The 26,475-nt window shown below is 48.9% G+C and overlaps 9 protein-coding genes across 9 annotated transcripts; 5 read left to right on the top strand and 4 right to left on the bottom strand.

Annotated features, from left to right (window-relative positions):
- Nucleotides 1-3,268: 3,268 nt before the first annotated feature.
- On the top strand, nt 3,269-6,781 carry ABOM_008944 (uncharacterized protein; the record flags this gene model as incomplete). The annotated part of the gene is made up of 1 exon (XM_022536072.1): nt 3,269-6,781. The coding sequence occupies one exon, from the start codon at nt 3,269-3,271 to the stop codon at nt 6,779-6,781; it is 3,513 nt and encodes a 1,170-aa protein (XP_022386437.1).
- A 929-nt stretch (nt 6,782-7,710) lies between these two features.
- Nucleotides 7,711-8,833, top strand: ABOM_008943 (AHA1 family protein; the record flags this gene model as incomplete). Its single annotated transcript, XM_022536071.1, has 3 exons — nt 7,711-7,933; nt 7,992-8,074; nt 8,147-8,833. 3 exons carry the CDS (start codon nt 7,711-7,713, stop codon nt 8,831-8,833), a joined length of 993 nt encoding a protein of 330 aa, XP_022386432.1.
- Nucleotides 8,834-9,355: 522 nt separating this feature from the next.
- lys9 (saccharopine dehydrogenase (NADP+, L-glutamate-forming)) lies at nt 9,356-11,185 on the bottom strand (the record flags this gene model as incomplete). Its single annotated transcript, XM_022536070.1, has 6 exons — nt 9,356-9,451; nt 9,523-10,347; nt 10,415-10,453; nt 10,518-10,804; nt 10,985-11,038; nt 11,134-11,185. The coding sequence occupies 6 exons, from the start codon at nt 11,183-11,185 to the stop codon at nt 9,356-9,358; spliced, it is 1,353 nt and encodes a 450-aa protein (XP_022386431.1).
- Nucleotides 11,186-11,582: 397 nt separating this feature from the next.
- ABOM_008941 (undecaprenyl diphosphate synthase family protein) lies at nt 11,583-12,980 on the bottom strand (the record flags this gene model as incomplete). Its single annotated transcript, XM_022536069.1, has 2 exons — nt 11,583-12,575; nt 12,756-12,980. 2 exons carry the CDS (start codon nt 12,978-12,980, stop codon nt 11,583-11,585), a joined length of 1,218 nt encoding a protein of 405 aa, XP_022386434.1.
- A 756-nt stretch (nt 12,981-13,736) lies between these two features.
- ABOM_008940 (putative glycerol-3-phosphate acyltransferase Sct1) lies at nt 13,737-16,145 on the bottom strand (the record flags this gene model as incomplete). The annotated part of the gene is made up of 4 exons (XM_022536068.1): nt 13,737-14,936; nt 14,988-15,256; nt 15,311-15,905; nt 15,975-16,145. 4 exons carry the CDS (start codon nt 16,143-16,145, stop codon nt 13,737-13,739), a joined length of 2,235 nt encoding a protein of 744 aa, XP_022386433.1.
- A 2,647-nt stretch (nt 16,146-18,792) lies between these two features.
- ABOM_008939 (uncharacterized protein) lies at nt 18,793-19,239 on the top strand (the record flags this gene model as incomplete). The annotated part of the gene is made up of 1 exon (XM_022536067.1): nt 18,793-19,239. One exon carries the CDS (start codon nt 18,793-18,795, stop codon nt 19,237-19,239), a length of 447 nt encoding a protein of 148 aa, XP_022386410.1.
- Nucleotides 19,240-19,809: 570 nt separating this feature from the next.
- On the top strand, nt 19,810-20,624 carry ABOM_008938 (cytochrome b-c1 complex subunit 6 family protein; the record flags this gene model as incomplete). Its single annotated transcript, XM_022536066.1, has 3 exons — nt 19,810-20,107; nt 20,305-20,427; nt 20,560-20,624. The coding sequence occupies 3 exons, from the start codon at nt 19,810-19,812 to the stop codon at nt 20,622-20,624; spliced, it is 486 nt and encodes a 161-aa protein (XP_022386411.1).
- A 551-nt stretch (nt 20,625-21,175) lies between these two features.
- ABOM_008937 (putative cell surface receptor/MFS transporter (FLVCR)) lies at nt 21,176-22,900 on the bottom strand (the record flags this gene model as incomplete). Its single annotated transcript, XM_022536065.1, has 4 exons — nt 21,176-22,018; nt 22,120-22,468; nt 22,516-22,646; nt 22,742-22,900. Coding segments are annotated over 4 exons (1,482 nt in total), but the record flags the coding sequence as incomplete, so codon positions are not given.
- A 1,569-nt stretch (nt 22,901-24,469) lies between these two features.
- On the top strand, nt 24,470-26,434 carry ABOM_008936 (involucrin repeat protein; the record flags this gene model as incomplete). Its single annotated transcript, XM_022536064.1, has 4 exons — nt 24,470-24,634; nt 24,697-25,035; nt 25,101-26,361; nt 26,412-26,434. The coding sequence occupies 4 exons, from the start codon at nt 24,470-24,472 to the stop codon at nt 26,432-26,434; spliced, it is 1,788 nt and encodes a 595-aa protein (XP_022386414.1).
- Nucleotides 26,435-26,475: the final 41 nt, after the last annotated feature.

Here is a 26,475-nt window from a genome sequence, read left to right as displayed (position 1 = left end):
TTTTCTTTTTTCTTTTTCCTTTTAGAAACTTCACTTTCCAACACAAACAGCAACAGCAGCAAAAACAACAATCCTGGTTGATGGTTGTTCACCTGAAATGGTTGGGCTGCAACATCCATCAGACTTGGTATAACCAAACAAATATAATTGCTCAATGATTTCATATGCTCATCCTGGGCGTGAACTAATCACTAGCAACTTGCATCGCAGGATACTCACTTTGGTAAGTCTACTCAATCTGACTTGTTCTACTCTTATCTTCTTCCACATCTTCCATCATGATGTAACCTACAACCATTTACAAACTAGAGTCTTTGACCTACTTGGCATGAAAACTCGGTTTTGCACGTCAGTCTGATCTGCTTGCAAAGAAAGCTTTCTGCTCACTTCCATTTCAGTATAAAAGCACATTGCTGACTTTGTGTCCCACAGGACTAACAATTGTATGGCATGCGAAAAGCAGTGGGGTTGATCTTCATTTGCACTAATGGTACGTACTGGCTTTTTCTTTTTTTTTTTTTCCCCCTATCACATTGTCTAGCATGATGCTTCACAACAACATATACGCTGGAAATTACCGACTGAGACCTTCGGGTCGTTGGCGATAACTCTTATGGCACATTTCTGATCTGCTACCTCATCTTGATTCGTTTGATCTCATTCTCACGTGTTTGATTGCATGCTGACGATCAAAAAAAGTTCAGTAGGTGGCCAGTAATGCAGAGTTGAGTGCTATGGCTCCAGGGTCCATATTCTAGATGGTAAGACTCGACCGTTCTATCTCCCTCCCACCTCTTCGAAGATGAAACGGCACTGGGCTCCGACGGCGTCCGACAGACGACCGGTTGTGATGGATATGCCCTTTTTGCGGCAGGCCTAGAAAACCTCGCCCACTGAGATCACACAATTATACAAATATGTTGATCCTACAAGACTTGAGCCTGGGGCTAATGGTCATGGATAGTGTCACATAAGCTATGTATAATATATAAAAACTCTTAGCTAAAAGGTAAATATCAACTTATCTCATAACTCCCAAGCCTCACATGATGATCTCCTTAGATGACGAGTCTTATTCGAGTTATCGATGCTGACACCATCTTTTTTTTACCATTCATGCATTTCTGACACACACACCTTCGGAATAAATTCTAATGGAGTTTCCGTGAACGTTGCTGACCCTTTTGCCATCTACAGACAGTCAAGACCTTCTCTAGCATACCGGACCTCTGGTCTGGTGGCTCGCAGGAGGCCAGTTACTTGTATGTAGGCATCTTGCCCCGACTCTAGTTGTTTTCGACATCATGATGAATCGACATTAAAACAAATGACAAGCATATGTCCAAGTCAGCATTGCTGGCCAGGACGACAACTGTCAGGACTGATCAGTCAATAATTTGTCTTCGTCTGTCACAGCCTTGAAGCAATCGAAGCTGATTGTATGCCCAGATTTTGTAGATCGCATACAAGAACACCTCGCCTTGGCCAACGAATGTTGGCAGGGCATGAATCAATTGATGTAAGTTGAATCTGCTTTTCCTCGAGTCGCCCTCCTGCCTTGATATCCTGTACAATGATGATTTTTATTTTATTTTAATCACGACGGTCAACATAATCAAATACATTGATGACCACCGCCTGTGACAGGGCATTTAATCTGAAATACCATCCATCCGTTTGATTTGTCAGATTTCAGCAATTGCTTGTTCCAGCGCTGACTCTGACTTTAGTGGCTTGTATGTATAGCGTGGTGCGGGTTTGCAAGAAAGGTCATTTCGCCATTCAAGCTTTCTTAGTTCATTGGATTGACCCAAGTGAAAGAGCGTTTCGCTGGTTCGGCACATCCATACGGTCGTGACAAAGTTTACCATATGCAGTAGTTGAAGTTTAGAAATACTCAATGAACAAGATCTGTTTTTTCAATACTCGATTGTTGTCTTTCCGTGTAAGCACTGATGAGCCATGTTAAAGTACCATGGATCCCAATTTACTTGAAGATATAAACCTTTTCTTTGGCGCATCCTTTCCCCCTGGAGTCCGTTCTGGCCCTGGGACTAAACTCGATCGTCTAGGATGTTTCAAACGCCTGCAAGCTTGGTTCTAAATACAGGATCAATCTAATAAGATGTGATGAGGGCTCTGGTTTGCCAGGGCGGTATGGGAAAGCCGGGGTATTCGACCAGTAAGCGTCCGCACATCCCGTGCCCTAAGCGCCAACAAGACGCCGGCTGTGATGAACTCCCCAGGCTGCAGCTCACTAACCATATCCATGCCCTTCTCGTGTCTGAAGAGTCTTGTCTCTTCCAAATTCCACCTGGGTGGCCCCAGACGCCCAAGTCTTGGGTGTGTTATTTTTATCTCAGGTGGATCCGTCGCGTTATCCCCGTCAAAACGCCCGATTTGTCTTGCGAGATGCAGGCGGGTTGGCCTACGGAACATGTTGCAAAGACTGGAAATTCGCCTTTCTCTCTGCCCTTCTCGTTGACTTGTCGCGTCTGGTAGGCTCGGGCCTTCCTTTTGCTCCTCTTCCTAATCTTATTGCTGCGCACGGCTTTTAGCCATGGCTTCACGTCCGGTTGGCTCTTAATTTCTTCGGCAGTATGAATAGGTGCGCGGGCCCCTCATGCCCACGACTGTCCCTCTTCCCTTGAAGTGATCTGCCGTCAGCGTCTCACATTACTGATTGCGATTTCCAAGTAGCTGGTGGCCTGCAAATAGCGTTGGCGACGAGCCGCCGTCCTGGCCAACACCTCATGCCAGTACTAGCAATCAGCCATCTCCCAGCCGTCGAGAACATGTTCTGCAACCGCCACCTTTGACAACGACTCTAAATGGTCCTCAGTTTCATGGACTAGGTGTCGCGCTCGGTGGAAACTACTCGTCGACCCCTCTGTCCACGACCTCCTTATCAAGCCCGTTTACGCAAGGCCAGTCTCCTGCAACTAATAACCCGGGAGGCGTAGGAGTCGGGTCATCATTGATGGCTGCCAGACAGTATAATGTCCCTTACAACCCCCAGGATTGGGGGCCGGTGGGCGGTTCAGGGCAATCCACTTATCCTCAAACGAATAGCATGACTCGAATCATTTCACAGTCGCGGCAAACTGGGTCTCATACAGGTCTGTTGAGCCCATTTCTTTACCTTCCATGTTTCAATTTCATTTTTTGCTTCCCCCTCTCTGCTTCTCTTCTGAATCATTTTATGTCACCACGGATACTTGTATCTTTATCTAAACCTCAAAAGGTATTTTATCAAGACACGCTTAACATGTTGTGTGTAGATGCTTCCCTTTCGCCTCCACCGCCGCCATACTCGCCACCAAGCCAGCCCCAGCAGCAACATCATGCGCGAGATAATGCCAACCATAATACACCAGGCAGAGGCTCAGCATCTCCAGGGGCGGTATCTTCGTATAATGGAGTAATGCATGGCAATACTGATACACCCGCGGAGTATCGACAGCGTCCCATTCCTCGCACCCGTCCGCTGTCTATGGTTCATATGGGCGACACAGGGCAAAATAGACATGTATCACTTCCACCACCTCCACCGTTATCACAAGGAGTGTCATCTTCCAGATCATCGTCCCAACATAGAGCTGATGTGTATCAAGAACAAAATTCACTGAACGCAGGATCAAGGCCCTATATTATGGTTTCTCAACAGGACAATCTACATCCGTCTCAGTCGAATAATTATAATTATATGGCGGCCACTACCCAACAGGATGACGTCACGCGGCCACCAACCTCCAGGCGAGCCGTTTCTGCAGGCCCCGTTGTGAATAGCGCTGGTACGTCCCGGGCTGCAAGCCAGTCTCGGAGTAGCTCACCCCAAGGACGTGGGTGGGAGCCTGGTATGCCTCTTCCACCACCACCCCCAGGCCCTCCTCCTACTACAAGGTCGCAGAGTGTCAGTGGCCTGTCCGATATAACGTCTTTGCGACACTCGCAGGTTCAGCCCAGGAGTAACAGAACTCGACCGCCTCCAGTGCTGGGAACTGGCCTGGACAGTATTCCCCCGACTCCAGCTGGCTGGGTGGACGAAGGGCCCGCAGTGACCAAGCAAAGAGACCAAGCACCCCTAGTTATTGACACGGCGAACATCACGGGGTCCCATGTTGGAGCCGATGGATCTAGAACTCATGCCCCCCAAAACTCCACCAGCAATGGCCTGTTTCGCAGCCCGGCTCTTCGAGACCCAAACGCTAAGGGAATCCGGGAGAGGCGAATCGAGCGCAGGAACCGACAGAGCCAAGTTTTTGAGGACTTCAGCGCAGTATCGACCAACAGTAACCCGTGGGCCGATGCCTTGGACCACGTAAAGCCATCGAATCTAGTACTTGAGGACACGAATGTTATTTCTGATAGTACACGGAACCAAACATCTACAAGAGCCACCCCCAAGAGTAGTCATAGCTTGGGGTCTGATGGACAACATGTCACCTCACGTCCTAGAGCCTCATCTACTGGACTGTTTTCAAATCGATCATCTTTTTCTACTCCAAGAGGCGAGCCCAGCCCCGTTGGGCCGACCCGAGGATTTGCACATACTCCACCATTCTCCCCGGGTGGTGAAAAATCATCAGGATACTCCAAGACGGCCTCGCAGGCTTTGCCCCCAAGAGCCCTTCCGACTCCCCCGTTGCAACATGGGCAAGACACACGGCCACCCTCTCGACCTAGTTCGAGAGAGGACCGGCCGGTCTCTCATTTGTTACACTTGCCGAATGATGCTCTGCCTGCGGTCTCAACATTAGCCCCTCGTCGAGTCCCATCACAGAAAGGTCCCTCTTTGGATTCTGTCGTCAACCAGGATATGGAATTTGTTCAGAGCGCTATACAAAGACACAAGACCTTTATAGACAGGGAGGCAGACGCTACAGATGAAGTGGATGCTCTGAGAATATTTACGGAATTTATTATATCTGAGTCCCAGATCAGGCGTGAGAGATATGCTAAACTATGGGACTCCGGCTCATTGGATATCGAAACTGTGCGCCATAGGCTATTTGAAAAACCTCCAAAGCCACAGGCTTCGCCTGCATCGCTCTCTAGACGGCCATCAAGGGGTGCTCCGAGGCTCGATATACCCCAATCACGTCCCGAATCTGCTTGGTGGAACAACTATCAACCTTGCTTGTCACCAATAGCGAGTCTTAGTATGAGTAATGATGGAATGAGCTCCCGAGGCCGTGCACCGAGTCGTTGGTGGGAATCAAAATCAAGCAGCGAGGGAGGCGAACGAAGAATTGAGCTTTCAAAGCGTGAATCTAAATATATGGGATTGCCTCGCGAATCTCTTCAGTGGTCCCAAGGACGAGATCCTGCACAAGGCAGAGATATGAGTTATGCATCTGAATCGACAGACCAATATGCAGCTTACGGACTAGATGAATACCCGCCTGAGAAGGTGGGGTGGCACGAGGAGCCAGCCTCGTCGGATTATTCAAGTACGGTTGGGCATAATAACTACGGGTATACTAAGGAACCTCACAAAATGGATGTGTCGAGGCTGATTACCCTGCCACCACCTTACCCTCGGCACCATCCGGCCGTCAACAATAGCCACCCAGATCTTGTCAACTATCGTACTCTAGTTCGATCGATTAGTGATCTTTCTGTTGTAAAATCCACCAGAGAACGGCATCAATCGGAGATCAAGAGCCTGAAGCAAAACCATCAAGAGAGGATGCAGGACAGCCGTCGATGTTTTAAGGCCAATATCCAGAGCCAGATCGAACAGGGCAGCATTAGTTTTGCAGAAGCCGCGGAGGCGGAGGCCGCGCTGATTATGGAAGAGAGTAAGCTTGCGAGGGAGTTGGCAAAACAAGAGCTGGATGGCTACCAAGAATCAGTGCTAAAGCCAATGCATACAATTCTCACTGAACGAATCAACAAGGCCACTGCTTCCATTGATGAGTTACAGAGCAAGTTGTTCGATGACGCTCGGAATGAGACTCCCGACCAGACCCAGGAGGAAGGCGATGAAAAGCCTGAACTATTAGAGAAACTCACGCAGCTCAAATGGCTATTTGAAGCTCGAGAGCAATTACATCGCGAAACATACGACCTAGTCAGTGACCGAGATGAAAAGTACAAGGCAGTGGTCATACTCCCTTATAAGCAGAACGCAAACGAGGAGAAAGTGCGGGAAACAAGCAGCTTCTTTGCTAAAGATGCCTTGAACCGCCGCGTTAACCACGAGGAGAGCGCACTGGCTCGGCTTGAATCCTTTTTGAATGTGGTTGAAGAGAACGTGGTTCGAGGAGTCGAGATACAGCTGTCCGCCTTCTGGGACATCGCACCGTCTCTTCTCACTCTGGTCCAGCGGGTTCCAGTGAGCCTTGTCGGTTTTCAGGTCCAGATACCTACCAATGAGTATGAGGAAAATCCAAGTTACCAGAATCATCCGTTGCAATATCTCTACACTCTTCTTTCACATGCGGAAAAGTCTAGCTACCAATATATCGAATCGCAGACCAACCTTTTTTGCCTCTTACACGAGGTTAAGTCGGCTGTCATGAGAGCAAATTGCAAGCTTATGGTAGCTGAACGGGTGCGATTGGGAGAGGACGAAGACCATGTACGGCGAGAAATGCAAGAGTCCCGCGCGGACGAGGAGCGGTCTTTGACACATGATCTAAAAGATAAGGTCGCTACAGTGGAGGGGCAATGGACCGAGGCCCTGGGAAGTGCTATACAAGGCTTACGAGAGCGTGTGAAGGAACAGCTTATGGATGAAGCTGGATGGGAGGAGCTGGAACAATTGCAGGAGTGATGAACGTTGGATGAATTGTGTGTGATGACCATACGACCTTGATGAGCCTTTGCTCCCGTCTTTGATTTGATTTGCTTTATGTTGTTTTGTTGAAGATACCCAAATTATTCGTTCGCTACTGAGTTGATCAAATACATAAACATTGAACTACGTACGGAGTACTATGTATGTACTAACTACTAGTAGTTGCTATGCAACTTCTTAGGGTTGCTTACCAATTTTATGCATTCCGCCCACTCGCTCAAGACTAGCTCCCACGTGACCATGGTTACCTTCTAGAGCTTTCCTTCCGAATCCCTTTTTTCTCTTTCGCCTTCAACTTCGGTTGAGGGGATACACTGTATTATTTAAGTAAACTCTGGTTCCCCCCAACTCCACCGCGGTACTTCCCTTCCTCTTGTTCCCTTCTCTACCGCATTGGACCTGGTTGATCTACTTTTTGCAGCGTCTTTGATTTGAGACGTCTTGTCGTAAAACTGTGAGTACCCCAACTTCTCTTTTCTTCATCCCCTCCCCACCAATGCAGACTTTTCCCCCCAACCCACAAAACCTCATCCAACTGCCCCGCCGTTGGATATGGTCTGCCCCTCGATGATGAGATTATATAGCTGGCACCAGTCAGAGAAAAGATGGATTTCGATTCATCTTTTGTGTTGATTAGCTCCCGGTCCGGGGACGCTACCCGTGATCACTGAGAAATATCTTATGCACCTCGTCTTGTATGCATCAATTGATTCCTCAGACTAGATATACTGACTTGGATCTTGCAGAACCTAGCATTGGAACAGTCTTAAAGGAAAGGCCTCCCATCCATCCATTCGGGGTTGGGTGTCTTTTGTCAACACTGCAATAGAGAAGATTTTTTTTTTTTATCTTTACATCAAGACCCACTAGCAGTTCATAATAAATTTATTTAAAATACCAACATCATGGTTCTGCACAACCCCAACAACTGGCACTGGGTGAATAAGGATGCCTCCGGATGGGCCAAGGATTACCTGAAGGAGAAGCTCTGTGTGCTTTCCGCCGAAGACAATGGTGTCACCGCCAAGATCTCCAACCTCCTGTCTATGGATGGCGACGTAGACGTCAGCCAGAGAAAAGGCAAGGTCATCACCTTGTTCGATGTCAAAGTACAGTTAGAGTATGAAGGTTCGTGAACGTATTGTGTGCTTCCCTTGTCCGGGGCACAACTAAATTTCCTGGACAGGTAAGACCAAGGACGAGGAGTCTGTTAGCGGTACTATCACCATCCCCGAGGTTGCCCACGACACAGAGGAAGACGAGTATGTTGTATGTTCCCTTTCTCCCTCTCCGAGACGGCCAACTGGGGATGGTAGTGCTGACACCTCCGGTCTGGTGTAGTTTGAGATTGACATCTACTCTGAATCCTCTTCCAAGCAGCCGGTGAAGGACCTCGTGCGGTCGAAGCTTCTGCCTCAACTCAGACAGGAGTTGGCTAAACTTGCACCCTCCCTGATCACCGAGCATGGCAAGGATATCCAGCATGCCCCCGGTGAGAACCCATCTAAGGGTTTCACCGCCCCAGCCTATCATCCGCAGACTAAAAAGGACACTCCTGCCCCCAAGACGACCACTACTACTACCGGCAGCAAGGTTGCTGTCAACACTACTACCGTGGTTGCCTCGGACGAGTTCCGCACCACCGCCGAGGAATTGTACAACACCTTTACAGACCCCCAGCGCATTGCCGCTTTCACCCGCGGAGCGCCTCGTCAATTTGAAGGTGCCCAGGTTGGCGGAAAGTTCGCCATCTTTGATGGCAACGTCACCGGAGAATATACTAAGCTGGAGAAGCCGACTCAGATCGTGCAGAAGTGGCGATTGGCCCAGTGGCCCGAGGGCCACTTCAGCTCCCTTGAGATCAACTTTGACCAGAACGATGTCGACGGTGTCACCCAAATGCGTGTATCTTGGACTGGAGTCCCAGTTGGCCAGGAGGATGTCACCAAGCAGAACTGGGAAATGTACTATGTTCGCAGTATCAAGCAGACTTTTGGGTATGTTCCCCCTCCGTGCATTGTTTCGTAGCCAAATCTTCCTTACCATGGCTCCCAGTTCTCGTTTCCACTTCTGGAGGCAATTGCTGATCTCGCTCTTCGTACTTCTTTTTGCTATAGGTTTGGCACTATCCTCTAATCTCGTGCGCCCGTCTTTGGAAGCTTGACGATTCGAACGCCGATTTGGGGTGTACAGATGACCTGATGCTGTCTGCGATGAACGCGTCCTGTAGAGGCTGGCGTGTCAATGTTTTGGATCGACTGAATAGCGTTCTTGGAAAGCAGACACTCTGTACCTCACATCTGTGCCTTTTGTGATACACCTTCCCCTCTTGCATCTGAGGGTATGGTTCGACGATTCCACGATAGAATTCCATGATTAGATCAATGTAAAACGAATCAATAACGAAAACCCACAGTTGAGTACACACTATATCGATAATCACACTTATTTACGATAAATCAAGTTTTCCTTAACCCTGTTGAATATTTCTCTAACCATTTATAAACATTTTAGATCGTTAAAAACAGTTCATTCGTATAAACAGCGAGTTTACAAAGTCTTTTCAATCATCTCAATGCCGTACTCCTCCTTGAGAGTCTTAATTAGGGGAGCACAGATGTCCCAGGTCATGGGAGCAATAACACCCTAAGAACAAATCGTTAGTTAAGCCTTCATCTCACGCGGGCACACAGCTGGGATTTAAATAAAGAACGTACTTTCTTGTTGATAGTGCCATCAAGCACCAGCTGGACAGCAACACCACAGGGAACACCGACAGTCTTAGCCATAGCAGAGTAACCACCGATCACACCATACTCGCACATGGTGCTAGTGCGTGTCTCCTTGGAGCCATCCTTGTGCTCGATCTCGAACTTGTGCTGCAGCATAACCATGTCACGTTCTTCGGGACCGTACTGCATCTTCTTCTCGAGAGTGGCACAGAGGGTATCGAGAGGGTTACCGCGGGGGATGATCTGCTCATCAGAGAAGATGCCGATCCAGCGGAGACCCGCGATAAGGCGGTTGCGCTCCTCGTTGTTCGCGAAGGAGGTCTTGGAGGCGATGGCCCATTCGAGGTCCTTCTCGGTAGCCGTCGTAGCGCCCAGGATCTGCTTGGTGGCGTCCTTCCAGGCGATGGGGGAGTTGAGGAAGCCGGCGGGCTCGTCGCTCAGGAAGCCGATGTCGACCAACACCTTGATCATCTCAGGGAAGCCCTGGTAGCGAAGAGTACCACGGACGATGGTCTGGGCTTCGGGAATGTTGTAGCGCTCGCTGTAGGGAGTCGAGTCACGGTTGGGGTACGCAACAAAGGCAAAGCCAGGGTAGATGTAGTAGGGCTTGGCGGTAGCCATGAGGTCGGGACCGGCGACGCTGACTTCCTGACCGTCCTTGTAGAACTTGGCGGCATTACGGAGAGCAAGAAGGACACCACGGCTGGACCAGGAGAACTTGTAGCCCAGAGGGTTGTTGGAGCACTCAGGAGCGGGGAGGCCACCACAGTAGGAGAGGAAGGAGGTGATCTTACCACCCTCCTTGTGGACCTGTTGTTCCAATGTTTTAGCAGTAGTTCTATGGAATCCCCTGATAGTATATTCAAATGAAACTTACCTCGTCAATAGTCTTGACGGCATACAAGTGGTCAATACCCTAATTGCAAGTTAGTCAAGTCTGTGAGCTAATGCATAAATGTCCCCCGTCCGAGAGTACGTACAGGATCCAAGCCAATCTCGTTCATGACTGTGATACCGGCCTTCTTGCACTCCTCGTCCAACTCAAGCATTGCGGGAGAGACGTAAGAAGTAGTAACAACATGCTTCTTAGTACGGATAGCGGACTTGATAACAAGGGCATGGAAAGTGTAAGGGATCAAGGAGATAGCAAGGTCGACCTGCTCGAGAGCCTTGTCGAGAGCGTTGGCATCGTTGACATCCAAGGCAATGGCTGTGGTGTTCTTGAAGCCCTCAGCGAGCTTTTGGGCGCTTTCGAGGGTACGGCACGCTATAATGCAGTATCGAAACCAGATAATTAGAGATCATATAACTTTTAAGGTGTCGGTTGGGGCTTGATCAGAGAGGATGGTGTGCCAAGGTCTCCCATCCGCCGATGCGACAGTTGGGTAATGATGAAGATCTAGAGAGGAGAGAGGTCCGAGTGAATGGAAGCGTCAATGGTACATACCGACAGTGACGTGAACATTGGCCTTGCTCAGAACCTCAACGGTGGGCTTGGTAACTAAGATTCAGTTAGTCATTGAGCTCAATGCGGGGCTCCTCATAGTTCGGGAATCATAGATATATGAAAGGAGGCCAATGCGATGGGAGACTGACCGAAACCCGAGCCCAGAAGGAGAACCTTGGAACCAGCGACCTGACCAGGCATTGTGACAATTGGAGGGAGGAATATGAGTAGTATGTGTCAAACGACTGAGAAGGAAAAGAAAGAGTCAGTTATCTTGTTGGTCTTCCCCGCCGGCAGTTGTGTGATGACTCAGTCACGTGGGTCCACCTGGGGACGGGCGGTATCGGAGGTGTGGATTATCATATTAACTAAAAGTATGTGCTTATCGCATTAGAGTGATGTGGATTGGCTCTATCTTTATATTATGTATGTATGCGCTTCCCCAGAAGAAAATGCAGCGGTGGGTAATGAATGACAAAAACTTGAGACATGGATATCAGTCTAACAATCAGTACCAAAGGAGCGAACTCCAAACTCCGTATGTTCCAATGCTTCCCGGGCCTGGATTCCCCAGGCCAGGGGTGATACAGTTGGTGCTTTACAAGTCCTTGACCTTTGTACTTGGGCTCAAGACTTGGTCGCTCAAACCGTTTTCAGATGATCCGGCAGCGTCGCCATCGAAGTCGCCTTCCGCATCCGGATTCTTCCTCGACTTCGAAACCCTTCTTTGCCACCCCAGCAGAACTGGCAGGAAGTGCCATAGATCGAATTCAGGCCAAAGAACGTCCAGAAAAACAATATCCGTGTCCTCCTCACATTGCCAGAGCATAAAGTCGCTAAGACGCTCCACTCCAGACGTGCGGATCAGCAAGTCCAGGGGAGGGTTGTCCTTCGTGTGTAGATGATCTGATAAGGTTTGCCGCGTGATCGTCTCTGGTGACAAGAAAGCTGGTGTTTCCGGCTCGGCGCTAGCTCCCTGGGTTGCTTTCTTCATATTCATACTATCCTGGTGGCCAGCGAGATCGAGGGTCGTAGATGATGAGAAGGCAGAACCGGTCTCGTAGACCGTATTTGGACGATCGTGTTTCGCAGCTCCTTCTTCTCCCTGGGACGAGGATTCGGAAGTAGATTCAATATCGCTACTTGTATCCTCGGTCTTTGTAGTTTGGTTCCGTGCTTGGATATTAAGCGCAATATGACTCTCGGAAAACGGCGTTCGTAGGGATGAGGAGCGCGGTCTTAATGGTTGCCTGTAATCTGCCACGGTGTCACGGATAGCACTGGTGATTTCGTCGCGCGATGTGTATGGGAAACAGATGTTGAGGACCCGGTCGCCGTTGGCACTCGTCATCTCCATCGCCCGATTCACCGCTTTGAGGACGTCAGGCCTGAGCAAATCCAACCGACCCAACACCCGGACCTTTGCGCCATATCGATCAAGTATCTCTCCATGCTGGGCCATCTGTGACAACTTCACTCTAGCCATTTCCATCAGAGCATCCACCTCGAACTTGGAGCGTTTGAAATTTTCGATACTAAATGCGTAGATTGTGACAACTTTGACTCCACTTCTGTAGCAGACCTCAAGAATCTATTTGTGGGTGCCATTAGTATCTGTATCATCATGCATCTAGAATATAGCCGCGGGACAGTATGTTCGGAGAACGCAAGGGACCGTTTGATATAGAAGACCAGCTAGACAATGGCCGAATCTAGAAGAGCGGAAGGGAACTAGAAGAATAAGATGATAAAAAAGAAGATCAGTGCTTACCCTTGCCAGCGCCTCAAATCCCAGATTGTGTCCCTCCACTGTCTCAATCCCGTGTGTCCTTGCAAACCTTCGGTTTCCATCCATCACGAACGCGATATGTTGTGGAACTGGCCCCTGCTTAATTGCTCCAATCAGCAGCTCTCGGAGTTTCGATATAGCCATCTCGATGGGCGGAGATGCAAGGAACCATTTCCGAAGTTTTGAAAGGTGCATTGACGTCGCCATTTTGGTCGATACAAAAATGAGGAGGAACTAGCAAAGACCTTGGGAGCTAATGGGGCAAACGAAGAAAACTGTGGCGAGGGGCGTTGCGAAGGACGAAGGCGATAGTTGTCAGGAGCCAAAAGCGAACGATCTAAAGGATAAGATTGAGTGACGACAGGTCTCTCGGATCCCAGAATCCACCGTTTTAACTAGAGACGGCGCGAGAGGGAGATCCTCTATTGTAAGGCTGTGTTCATCAGGCTACACTGTTTCCTTTCACTGCATGCAAAGTTGTTCTAATTTTGGTTGGCAAAGGCGAACAGTGCGTGATAGAGACAACCGAGCGGTAAGTCCCCGAGCCAATGAATTCGGAAGATCAATTGAAGGCAGCGAGAGTGTGCTCAAGCAAACAGGAAGGAAGGGACACTTGGTGATTTGGGAGACGTAACCTTCAACCACCCTGGGGGGTCGGAATTCCATCTCCACGTGTAAATTACACCGGAGTTACAGTACGGAAACAAACCTTCCCGCCCATGTTGACCGAGGATCGAGGAGATCAGAACTGGTATAGTCAAGAAACAAACCAAATCAATTTTTTATATTTACTCAAGTGTCGACGCTTTCTACATTTCAAATAGTGGGTATTCAGCTATTAACTCTTCCCTTGTCAAGGAGCGCCCAAAAGTCAGATACGAGAACAAAACGCCAAAACACCGCCACCACCATACGGTAAGCTGAACAGATAAAGACTGGTCGGAAGCAGACGTATCTGCTACGTCAGATATCCTTCCGGCTCTCTTCGCTGTAAGGTGTCCCTGGACCAGAGCTAGCCATGTCCCAGCTATTGCTGTCTTCGCTGTGCCGGCGCCGGCGCTCTTCACCGCGCTGCCGCATGGCGTCTCGGATCTTTGAACTAACTTGCTCAAAGCCATCACTTGAGGTAAGCTGGCTAAGTGGCCTCAGTTGTTGTCCAGAAGAACCAGGCCGACCTCCAAATGAGCTACTACGGCTGCGACTACGGCTTGAGGGCCGGGTGGAGAAGAAGCCGATGTTTGCAAGGTTATGGAATGACTCATTCCGGGGAAGAGGCTCTTGTGAGATGGAGCCTCGCTCAAAATCTGTAGTGGTAGTTCTCCGAATCTCTGGAGCCGGGGCAGGCTCCCCATCGGCCTTTTCAGCCGGCTTATTGATCTCGCGGAAAGGATCGGTGACGATCCTCGCAGCATCAAAGTCAGGGAACAGTTCCGGTCCCAATGTGTTGATGGCATCTGTGACTTGTTGGGCAAGGGCTGCACGCTTCTGACGAAGTTTCACCAGCGAGTTGGCAGAGGACGGATTCAAGGACAACACGAGTGGCCTCAGGGATTTCAGTATATCCATGCCAACCTCTCCGATACGAAGGGCCGCAAAAGTGATAGTAGGGAACAGAACCATGCCAATGGGCACAATCAGCCACAGCGGCATCCATTCTGGGACAGTGTTTTGAATCCGATTATGGTAGGCCCATATGGTGAAAACCACCGTATAGAACGCGTAGAGAGCTGGGGCAAACGCAAGGGCAACGAGGAGTTTCCAGGTTGCCATAACATCCCGCCCCTGTAGCTTGACTGTAGAGGCAGCTAATGCCTCTTGAGATTTCTGTTTGGAGATGACCTTGGTTGTAATAAAGACAGGGGTGAAGAGGAGCAAGCCAGGTAGTGTTCCAATCGTAAGAAGAGATAACTTGATTAGGCGAGAGATCAAAGTGAAAATGACTTTGATGAATGAAAACCTCGCATATCCAACCTGATGGTCGCGTATTCCCAGAAGACGTAACTCTCGGTTATACTCTGCAATAGACTTTCGCAGATGCACAATTCGCGGGTCGTCTTTAAAATGCGTATATCCTTTCACAAGACGTCGGTTGAGTTCAACAACCATGGGGAGCGGGAGCTTCTTCCCTTTGGTATTGTACAGGCGACGGGCAGCTTGAATAACCTAAGGATTCGTTAGCGGCAGATATCATAACTTGAGCAGATAACCACCCACCATTAACGTCTCGTAGTCAGGACTCGTCACAGTAACCGCAACCAGACCCTGATATATGGTGTCCAAGAGAGCACCAACGGCTTCTCTTTTCTCTCCTCTTTTAAATTGCTCGACTATCTCCCGTGGGATTTCGATGGGATTTCCGAACTCAATAACTGCACGCGAGCGGAACTTATGGGCGTGGAAATAATTCATTCCACAGGGCACAATCTTCAAGCCACAATCGGGATTATCTGCCAACGTACCAAGAGCCATCAAAGCAACACCAGCTAAGCAGGGTTAGACAAGGGTCAAGGTTCGCAGGGTCGAATACATAGAAATACCTTTTAACGGAAGCAAGTTTGTACGATCATGACTACCACCCTCGGGGAAAATACCAACACATCCTCCAGCATTAAGTCTAGCAAATACTGCTTCATATACAGCTGTCTGGTCCACATGAGGGGACACCTTGAATTTTGAGCCTTTAAATTTGGGGTCCGTATCTAACGCATCCCCAATGATTTGCCCATCGTCCATGATGTCTTTCCTCCCAGTAAGCTGATAGAGTGGATCCTTAGCTTTGAACGGCTTCTTTATGATTAACTCTGCTGGCCCGCGGATTTCAGCGATAGTCGCATTATGTGAAGTGCCATTGATGGTAGGGAGAGCTATTGTTCCGTCCTTCTCAAAACCTGGTCCTTCGAAATCGGTGTCTACCCCGCGAATCAAAGTAGGCTGGTTGATAGGATCGGGCATATAAATTGTGCCCTTGCCCTGTTTCATATTGTCCATTGCTCTGGCCACAGGTACAGTGCCTATAGACCTGGCCAACAAGCCGATGAATTTGCGACGAAACGACTTTTCTGCGATGAGCCATGAAATCCGGCGGCGAGCTTCACTGCGCATTACACGCATCAGGATCAACGAATCCACAAACTAATAGCGCCAAATAATTAGCCAGCTTGCACACCGCAGTCTAAAGCGACATTGACCAAACAGTCCTACCTGGTTCGCATGAGGAGCTGCAACTAAGATCATTGGGCCTTTTCTAGGTATTTTCCAGGAGCCGCGCGGATGCACCTCCCGAAAGAAGAGGTCTACGAGAACGGAAAAAAGCCATAGAACCAGGTCATACAGCCACCCGATCAACGGTGGGATATACGGTTGCTTTACCATGATTCTGTTAGAGGGTTTGGTGATAATCCTAACGGCTGAGAGGAAAGGCCGATACCCCGGTGGGCTAGAAGCAAAGGTCAGGTAGGTTTTTATAGCTCAGTGGTGCTATATTTTGATAATATGGCGAGCGCGCGTGATTGCGATCGAGCGAGACATAAACTACTACCAGCCTATCTATGACACAAACCCAATGAAGTTAGTTTTCAAGAGATCATGAGCAATGGAGAGGCCGACTGTCTACCTGGGGTTTTCACAGTGTACCGAACCCTTCCGGACTGATTGCGCAGGTTGGGTTCAAGTCTGTTCATGTGTCCAGAGGAACACTTTGTTGGGGGGGAAGAAAAGTTGAGAGTTCAACCAGAGCCATGTGACAGAGGCCTTGGCTCCATGGATGACATGGAACTGGAGTACTCCGGAGAGTACTAGTAAATGCTGGGTGTGGTGGGTGGGGGAGAAAGTGAGGTAAACCCATTGTAATTTAAACGGTCCGACCGCAACTCCAGTTAGATGTCAGAACAGTAAAGCTAAAGGAAAGTTTATGTCATTTCCGCGTAGCAGGTTCTAGAACCACGAACCAATTGATGGGTTAACTTGTACATGTACCAGGTCACACCACAGGAATATATCCCGAATATCACCCATAGGAAGTCAGGGAATTAGTAGTAGCACATACAGGAGCTGCACCGGTTGTAGAAGGTGTGCTCAATTGCTAGGAAGATCTGGTATAAGTATTAGCGGAATCTATACATAACCACGGAACATGAGTCGACTTCACGGAACTTGTGGGGTAAGGGTCGAGAAACCTCATTTGTTCTCAAGAAATCACTTCATTACTCGGTTGTAGGAGTATTCGGAGTATATAAGTCGAAGTGGTAAAGTAAATACTAGTAGTATGTCCCAATTCTTTTCTTTTCTTTTCTTTTCTTGGTTCTATGTTCTATGCTCGGGATGAAACAATATCTCAATAATAGCCTATAGTAGCTACCTCGAGTCAGGAGTCCATCTGTACAGTCATCAAGCCTAGAACATTCTGATCTCCAGTTCCGTCCACTTGTAAATAATTACCTACGTACTCAAAAAAGTAGAATACATTCCAGTTGATAGGCGTACGACCTTAAGGTCCTGCCCTCGGTGGCATAATATCCATGGAGGTTAGGTTAGTCACGACCTGATCGTAGACAGTTCTAAACAGATTGACGATGAGAATGCGCATTAGGTTGTATGGGGTATATTATAAGGTATTCAAGTGAGATCTAATCTGTGCCTTAAAATTGCATGACGGATTTCCATAGTTACCATGGTAAATAGTTCTGGGATACTACTAAAGTATGAACATCGCTGTATGGTCTTGGGTTCCGAGAGCCTCTTCCATCTCCTTTTTTTTTTTTTTTTTCCCCCTGGGTTTCTCCGCCTGACATCAGCCCCGCGGAGGAGAAAAAAGTAACCCCAACTCTTTTTTCACATCCTTATCACCGTCACTAGTATCACTACCCCCAAGTCTAAAGTAGATTATACTCAACGGACTAACTTTGAAATTTTATTTTTTTTTATTTTTATTTTTATTTTTTTCTTTTTTTGCTGTCACCCCAAACCGACGACAGACGTTTGGCGATCCACTTCCCATTCCTACATACATCCGCTGCTCCACGTTGCAGCGTGGCGATTGCCAACGTTAAGCGGGTCTAATCCAAAATCCACCGAGTACCTGAATTGATATACCCTTACGAGTTGCTAGGGTCTACTACGGATTGACTAGCTATACCCACTAGTGTCATCTTCCTGGCCAATTTTCTTTTTCTTTATCAATCAGTATCCAACAGGCCGCGTCGACCAACGTCTCGCCCTTTTGCCGATTCAGAGTTTCAACGATATCAATTGTCAGGATATATTGTCTGCACCACCCTAGCCTAACCTGCAGGCCACTAGTTCTCAACCGATATTAATCAGAATCGGTGACGATCAGTCTCCTACACTTTGCACGGTATTCCGTGGTTAAGGCGCTACTGGTTACATACTGGACTTGCTAACGGAGCGGATTGGGTAAAGATGTCGATCAAGTATGTGAATGACCCCTCACAACTTCCATAAGCCTTCGTCGTTGTTGGTGCATACTTCTCGCTCCCAGATATTCTTGACCTCCGGGCATGTATCTGGCATGACCTTATACAAATTTATTTTCCTTTATCTTTTCCCACTTGGCTTCAGCCCCCACTTTTTTAGTCCTTATGGGCAACTGTCCCTATATCGTTACTGCCCAATTCCGAGAGGTGAAGGAATATGATAATATATGGGATTGATTCTAACCTACTCTGCCGAGCAGCTGGGTGATGCTACATGAGCACGAAGGCTTTGTCCGTCTTCCTCATGAGCATTTGATATATACGTCCCCACCTCGCACTTGCCTTTCTCTGAAACCACTCGACTCATATAAAGGCAAGGATTCTATATCATTGCAAAGTGATTCAGGCCGAATTTATCTCACAAATCATCGGGTACTTTCCCCTCATATCGGTTCCTCTTTCGGCATAATTTTTGGTAGCCTCTTGCACATCTTTGCCTGAGCTTACAGTATAACTTCATTTAGGTCGTATATATACCTGCCAAGAAGTCCAATGACTTCCAATCATTCTCTGCACCTCTTCTTCACATGCATGATACTCATGTATCAGCCCCCCTTTTTGGTGCAAATGTGTGGCAGTCTCTTGTTCAGCCGGTACCTGGTGGAGGAATACCCTCATCATTGCCAGCATTACTGTTGAAAGTGACCTTCAAGGAGGGAGGCGCGTTCGATTATCACAACAAATTCGAAGAGATCAAAGAACGCCTACGAGTGGCTCTTGAGAACACTCGACAAAACCGAGGTGTTGGGAATGTTGATATGTCTACTGTTCATCTGGACCAATTGCCTGCTTACTCCGGCCCAGTACATGAGTCGACTGGCGCTAACCATGACAATCAGCATCCTTCATTAAACTCTCAGGACAGCCGTGCTACTTCAGAATCGTGTCCAATGGGACCGCCGCCAGGCTACGAAGAAGTTCAGCAGCAGAGTGTCGCTGATGAGCTCGAAGAAAGGTTACGTCGTGCTAGCTGAGAAAGAATATTAATCCCTGGACCTAAATAGACGCATTTTGCTTTGATATATCTCATCTCTCTTTCCTTTTCTCGTTTTCTATTTCAATGAATTATAGTGGAGCGCAAAGCGCGAAGCTATTATATTATAATGACTATCACCAACCGGTTCTTGTACAGCACATCTATTGTTTGCTATTGCTAAAGGCTCGATCTGGTACCTAGCGTGTTCAAACACCATTGGCTTTTTTTTTTCCAACTAGGATCAGAGAACCTATATTTAAGACATATATTAACAGATAAACAACTTTAGTCATTTGTAGCAACTAGAAAGACTCAGTATCAGATTGTTATTTCTTAAAAATAGCATTACTGCATTGGTCAATCCCCTACCGAAGCGTCAGCCAATCACGTGTGCGATAATTGAACATTCGCCGGCGGCCGGACTGTTCCGATTTTCCTGGACGGCAGAGCCAAAGCTTCGTAAAACCATCAACCTCATCAACCTCGCTCGTCGCTGCCGCTTGTACCCGCCACATTTTGGAACCCCGGCCCTCCAATCCCCTCAATTGATACTTCCACACACATCAAGATGGGTATCTCCGACTTTTTCTCCGACATCATGTCCTCCTTCAGCCTCCCCGAGGCCCAGGCTGAGGCTCCCGCTGAGAACGTTGAGCAGCCCAGCAGCCAGGAGACCGAGGAGAAGCCCGCTGTGACCGAGGAGTCGACTAGCGAAGAGACCGCCGAGAAGGCCGAGGAGTCCGCTGAGGAGACTCCTGAGGAGCCTGCTGAGGAGGAGCCCGAGCAGGAGGAGGAGGAAGAAGAGGAAGAAGAGGAAGAGGAAGAAGAAGAGGAGCCTGAGGACATCAAGCCCCAGCTCGAGGAGGGTGAGTCGCTTGTTCAGATTAGATCTCGCGTCTTCATCTTCGCATCGTTAGATCATGTTGCGCGGCAATGGCACGATTCGGCCAATATATGCCCGATTTCCATTTGTCCGCATCGCACATGTCTTTGACACAAAACCAGCTTTTGTCATCATAATTTCATGTCTCGTATTTGCGGTGACTAACGTTGACGGTATTAGAATGTGCCAACTCCGCTCAGTGCGCCCCATACAAGCACCACTTCGATGAGTGTGTCGAGCGTGTCACTCAGCAGCAGGAGGACGCCGACTACAAGGGCCCCAAGGAGGACTGTGTTGAGGAGTGTAAGTGACTTCTTCTCTATTCTCTATTACCTTAGGACTTTTACTTTGCCGGCTGTGCCAACCATACATGTCCACGCATGTCAAATGCCTCAAAAGTAATTATTATAACGAAACTGACATCCCCTGCTCCAGTCTTCCACCTTGCCCACTGCGCTTCCGAGTGCGCCGCCCCCAAGCTCTGGAAGTCCCTCAAATAAGCGTCTCGCCCCGGGACAATTCCCGCCACGTTTCTCTTATGGTTCAATGGCAACGAGTTTAACGATGGCGCATCATGTATGGACCATCCGGATGAGATACGAAGGGGGAGCTGTGGAGGGAACTCACAGAATAAAAAACGTCATGACGGCTGGCTGTTTCCGCTTGTCGGCCTAAAGTGTCTCGCATAGAATGGGAATAGACTCCTCTCCAATGTGGGATTTGTGGCGGAGGATGGGGGAATGACGTCCTTCGCTGTGTATGTACAGATAGCTGGGTATTTGCCTGTTTGTGAACTGTGCTTCTTAATTTTCCTTGTGTTTAGAACGAATGGCATTTGTCTCTTAGACTGCTGCTGCTACCTCCGGTTCCCACTGGGTCTTGCCAGAGACGGGCTTGCACTAGTAGGTTTATGCCACGCGTACTCTTTCCCGTTGGGGCCCTCCAATCCTGGGCCATATACATGACAGTTATATACATATCTCCTAAGTACGAACAACAACAACCGCTAAAACCAAAAAAAGTCTGGGTTAACCCAGGAAGCTACGTTCTGCTAACTATTGTTTCTGGACCAAAACTTAAAACCAGACTTCGACTCAGTCCCAGGTGCAAAGGTATCATTCCCCGCAAGACCAGTATCAGTATACTCACGACCCTCCAGATCAACCCCTCTATCCACATCCAATCTTCGACGTCTGACATTCCTCCCAAACAGTCCAATCGAGATAGGAAACGGCACCGCAACACAAGCAATAACAGCCGAGAAGATGAGCGCATTTCTCATGTTCTCCGGCGGGTCAGCGTCACGACCTGACTTGAGTGCATCCTGGGCTAGAATGAAGACGGCCCCGAGGAGCTGGCCGCCCGTCCAGCAGATTGTGCTCCCGATCTCGGGGGAGAACGGATACGTGATCTCGACGAGATACTCCAGAACGACGGGGAGGAGGGCGAAGGAGGAGGCGCCGAGAAGGGCACAGACGACGTAGGCCGGGGCGATGCCCGCCGGGCTGGGTGGGGCGAAGATCAGACCGATGTAGCAGACTGCTACGATGGGGACTAGGATGCGGATAGTGGTCAGGTAGTGTTTCCAGCGGTCTGTGATTGGGGAGACGATAGCGGAGCTGATTAGACCGACGATGATGAGGATGCCGCCTGCGATTCCGGCTTCGGTTTCGGTGAAGGCATAGGGGGCGAGGATCTGGTTGAGGAGGGAGGAGACGCTGTTGAAGAAGCCGACATAAACTGAGAAGGGGATGAGGATGAGCCAGAACTCTAGCGTCTTAAAAAGTTGGGCCATTGCTGGGAGGAGAGGCGTGCGGGTTGTCGATGAGGATGCACTGGGTGGTGTTGGGGGTTTTGATGGGAGAAAAAAGGAGGGGATAGCGGCGATTGTTGCCTGTAGTTTTACATTGGCCCTTGTTAGAAGAAAGCAGGTCATTCCAGGATAGACTTGGTGTTTTTGTCTTGCTTCTCCTCCATTTTTGGGGTTACACTTACAATGACTGAGATATACAGAACCATATCGGGAACCTCGCTGGGCTTCGTCGCCCAGAAGGAGTCGATTAACTGGCCCAGAGCTGCTCCCAATGGATTGGCTAATGTGGCCACGGCCGTTGCACTGGTGCGCCCTTGGTCCGAGAACCATAGGTCGCTGTACCGTGTGGGAGCGCTGAGACAGAACGGCTGAGCCAAACCGATAAGGATCTGGCCGAACATGGCAACACCAAACATGCCTCCACGGGCTTTTGTGCCTGCATATCGAACCCAATTCCCCACTAACAGGAGGGTGGACGTGGCGATAATGGCTGGTTTGGGGCCACCTTTATTGAGCGTGAAAATGACGACACTGGCATATATGGTACACATCGTCAGTTTCATGTCATGGTGGAATACGGATGCAAGAAGACGTACGGGCTAGCGGCACAGAAGGCAAATAGATATCCTGTACTCATCCAGTTGATTGCGCTTTCGGAGACGCCAAAATGCTGAGAGGCAGTGGTGGATATGGAGGAGAAGGTTAACCACTGTGATATGAGATTTTAGTCCAACATGCTGCTGTTTGTTATGCAAAGGCTACGGTATAGTCGCACTGGTGATTACGAGATTAAGGATCACATACATCCCAGCTGACCACAATGTTCAACAACACCAACTGGGCCAGTCCCAAGAAACGACGCTTGTAGACCTTATATCCAGGCCCTGAGGGTGGGAAATCCGACGGGGTTGAGGTATGGTGTGCATCTTGTGATTTGGAGGCCATTATGAGAAGGCTAGTCAGTTCTATTTAACATAACTGCTCTGTAAGATGGAAGGAAGTGATCTTTAGTAGTCAAATATACGTCGATATTCTTGAAGAACCGGAGGACGCCGTTGGGAATGACCCGACGGGGGTTACAGCGCACATGTGGCACAATTCAACATTAGTAAAAAGTACCCCAGAGATAATCAGAACGAACCTAGGTTAGTATCTGGGCTAGGGCACTGAGAACAGTCGTATCGAGTCAGTCCCCCATTATTGGGGTTCAATCAACCCGAGGCTTAAGGGCCGAAGATCGACTGCGGGGTTTGAGCATCCGTTTAAATTAAAGAAGCCCGATAATTGGGTGCAGATACTAGCAGAGTACATCGTAGTAGCTGGCAAGAGAGAATTCAATGTAACCTTTTGCTTGTCTATCTCTAGTCAGGTGAGTCCCCATCACATGATGAGGGAGCATGACCTGTTGATGGATTTGGACTGTATTGGATTTTCCAGTATGGAAAGGAAAGTTGAACCATTGAACTCGAGCATTTAATCCCAAGGATTGGAGATTGTCTCAGGCACTTAGTGTATGGCCGTCCAATCATCGTCCCGTATCGCCAGTCGGATTTTAATTGCAATAAGTGTTTCACAATCCATGGCTCATCACAGATCAATTTCCGAAGAACTATTTTAATCCTTTCCGAATCCGAAGCTCGTTCGATTTACCTAGCAAAGTCTCAGAGAATATTAACAGCAGCCTTTCAGATGGTACTGACTGACCTACAGCCAATCCAACATGCCTCCAACGGACATTATACATCACTTTCTGGGTATCAGGGTTGCAGTAGGGCATGGAAGATCAATCTGATTGCTCGGAGACCTGCGCGGTCTCTATCAACTTTCGATGGTGGTGACAGGAATTGTGCCGGGGTTACCTTCCTCACACTCATTCGGAGTGTTCTAATGAAAAATACAAAAGAAGAAGAGAAGGCAAAAGACACAGGTTTGTAAATCATTGCTCTCTCCAGTACAGGTGATGGTTGAAATGCGATCATTATCATCACTTCGCTATAAATTTGATTTTCTAATATTACAACTCCAATAATTTCTTCATGGTTCATCCATGTCCAATGCTGACTCGCATTGCATTGGATCTATCGAAATTGCTTTTTTTTTTCCCTCCTCCCTCTTCTTCTTTTCTTGCCTTCGCTAGTGGCGCTGAAGATTTAAAAAAGCGTCCCATAATGGTTCGTGTCCACTGGCTGGGCGGCTGAGCATCGACACTCTTTAGTTTGCAGATCGTCTCGACTCCGTCCTCACTTTCAACTTTGTCTCCCCCAACCTTCTTTCCTTTCCTCCCTTTATTACTCCGCCGGTTCATCTCGTTTTATTCCTGTCCTTGCTCCTGTCCCTCCTTCGACTGGAAACTCTGTTTCACTTCGCCTCCCTCTACCACTTGTTTCAATCTCGGCCACCTCCTGTAACAATAAACCCGGAGTGCCCCCTTCAGGATGTATACTGTCTAGTACTCTTTCTGCGACGACGTTCTATCATTAGTCCATCCCGCATAATCTCTCTTGCCGATTTATCTGCATACTTGTATTCGCAATGAGTGGTTTCGATCTACGATCCAGTCAATCGTCCTATGGCGATCCAAGGCATTTTTCCGGCGCCTCCTTTGGCGCTCCACAACCTCCCCCAACGAAGGGTCTCATGGACGGATACCATGGCGCTCCCAACCTGAAAAATGTGGAAACTCCGCGCTATAATCCAGTAAGTGGTTCTTAAACTCCATGTCAAGCCCGCCATTTACTGACGCCTTCGCTCGTCCATAGTTGAACACGACGCATCCAAGAAGTTCGGCTTTACTCAACGGCAATGATCCCGTGACGATGTATTTATTGACCGAAACCGCTATGGGTGACAGTGTTCATTATGAGGTCCTGTCTCTGGAGGAGGTTGAAGGCCTGAAGAAAGAGTCTAAGTTCCTTTCGGGTCGCTTGGAGGCTGCCAAACGGAAACTAGCTTTGGAGACGAAACTTCGTGATGCAGCCATGTCTCTCAGCCGGCTATATAATTCAAAGAGCTCCAGATCGAGTGAGGAATATGATGTGGGGGTTCTCCCGAATCCAATCGGAGTCACAGGAGCATGTTCGGTCGCAATGGCGCTTCAAGTACGCTCGACAAAACGGATGGGGAGTTAGCAGTGAGCACGCGGAAGTGCGAGGAGCTTTCGCAGGAAGTCTGGAACCTGGAGAGCAGAGTTCAGTTGATTCAAAAACGATTACTGGAGCATACTGCCGGCGTCCTACAGATGACACATAAAGGGTTAAAGAAATATCCGAAGAACAACGTGCCCAATACCCCTGAGAGCCTCTCCAGCCATAACCCCCGTGGTAGCATCGATGACTTCGACGATAGGAGCTTATACAAAACGTCAGATCATCTAAACGAACTCAGCGGGCATGGGCCTCAAGTGCCAGGTCCTCTGGCTCATTTGAGTCAACCCACAGTCGGCCTCGATACGATTCAAAATACCGAGAAAAAACTGGCGATATTAAGTGGGCAGATGCATGACATGATTCTACAGTCCAATCCCAGCAGTGACTTCGCCCCGGTTCCACAACTCTCGGCAGAGGGTTCCATGCTCAACCCTACTGATACTATTGAGGCTTACATGGCATACATTGAAAACGGGCTCGGCGCACTCGCGATTCACTCTAATAGCACCGCCACTACTAGAAGTATGGACAACGGGGGCGATCAACAGCTAGCAGAGGTCAACTCTCGACTATACCAGATCGTGAACGAGTCGGGCTTGCCGCGCTCGCGGACCCTTCCACCACCACCTGCTATATCTAATGGAAGTCATGAGGAGCACCTTTCATACCTGAACGAGGGGATCGACGGTCTCCATGAGCGCTTGGGAGGGCTGCTCGAGCAGAAGGGCATCCTTACTACTCAAATTCAACAACAGCGGGAGCTCAACTCCAAATCTGACGCGGAACGCGATGCGCATATTGCCGACCTGGTCGAACAGTTGTCTCGTGTGCGTAAGGAGCTTGACTTGGCTGAGCGAGAAGGGGAACAGTCCAAAGGTGTACTGGAACACACGATGGAGCAACTAGAGGCTGCACGCCGGGAATTGTCAGATCACCAACACCGGGCCATCCCAGAAGATAATTCGGAGGCCATCGCATCTGAAAAAGAAGCCCGCACACGTGCAGATGCCGAGGTGTCTCGTCTGCAAACCGTCGTAAAAGAGCTTCAACACGAGAAAGATGCCCTTGCCGAAGCTCATGAGGCACGCCTTCGCGCTGAAACTGAGATTACCCAGTTGCAAACGGTCGTGCACGAACACCAGCGGGAGAAAGATGCACACAACGAAACCCAGGAGGCGCATCGTCATGCGGAAAGTGAAATTGCTCGTTTGAAGAACGTTGTGCAAGAGCTCCAGCATGAAAAAGATGATTATGCAGAAGCCCACGAAGCGCGTCTTCGTGCGGAGGCTGAAGTTGCTCGCTTGCAGCCTGCCATCCAAGAGCACCAGCGCGAGAAAGATGCTCACGCTGAGACTCATGAAGCACGCCTTCACGCTGAAGCTGAAATCGCAC

Source organism: Aspergillus bombycis (assembly GCF_001792695.1).
Source record: "Aspergillus bombycis strain NRRL26010 chromosome Unknown contig00084, whole genome shotgun sequence".
Lineage (NCBI taxonomy): Eukaryota > Fungi > Ascomycota > Eurotiomycetes > Eurotiales > Aspergillaceae > Aspergillus > Aspergillus bombycis.
Note: the sequence above shows the minus strand (reverse complement) of the source record. Positions and strands in the feature narration are given on the sequence as shown.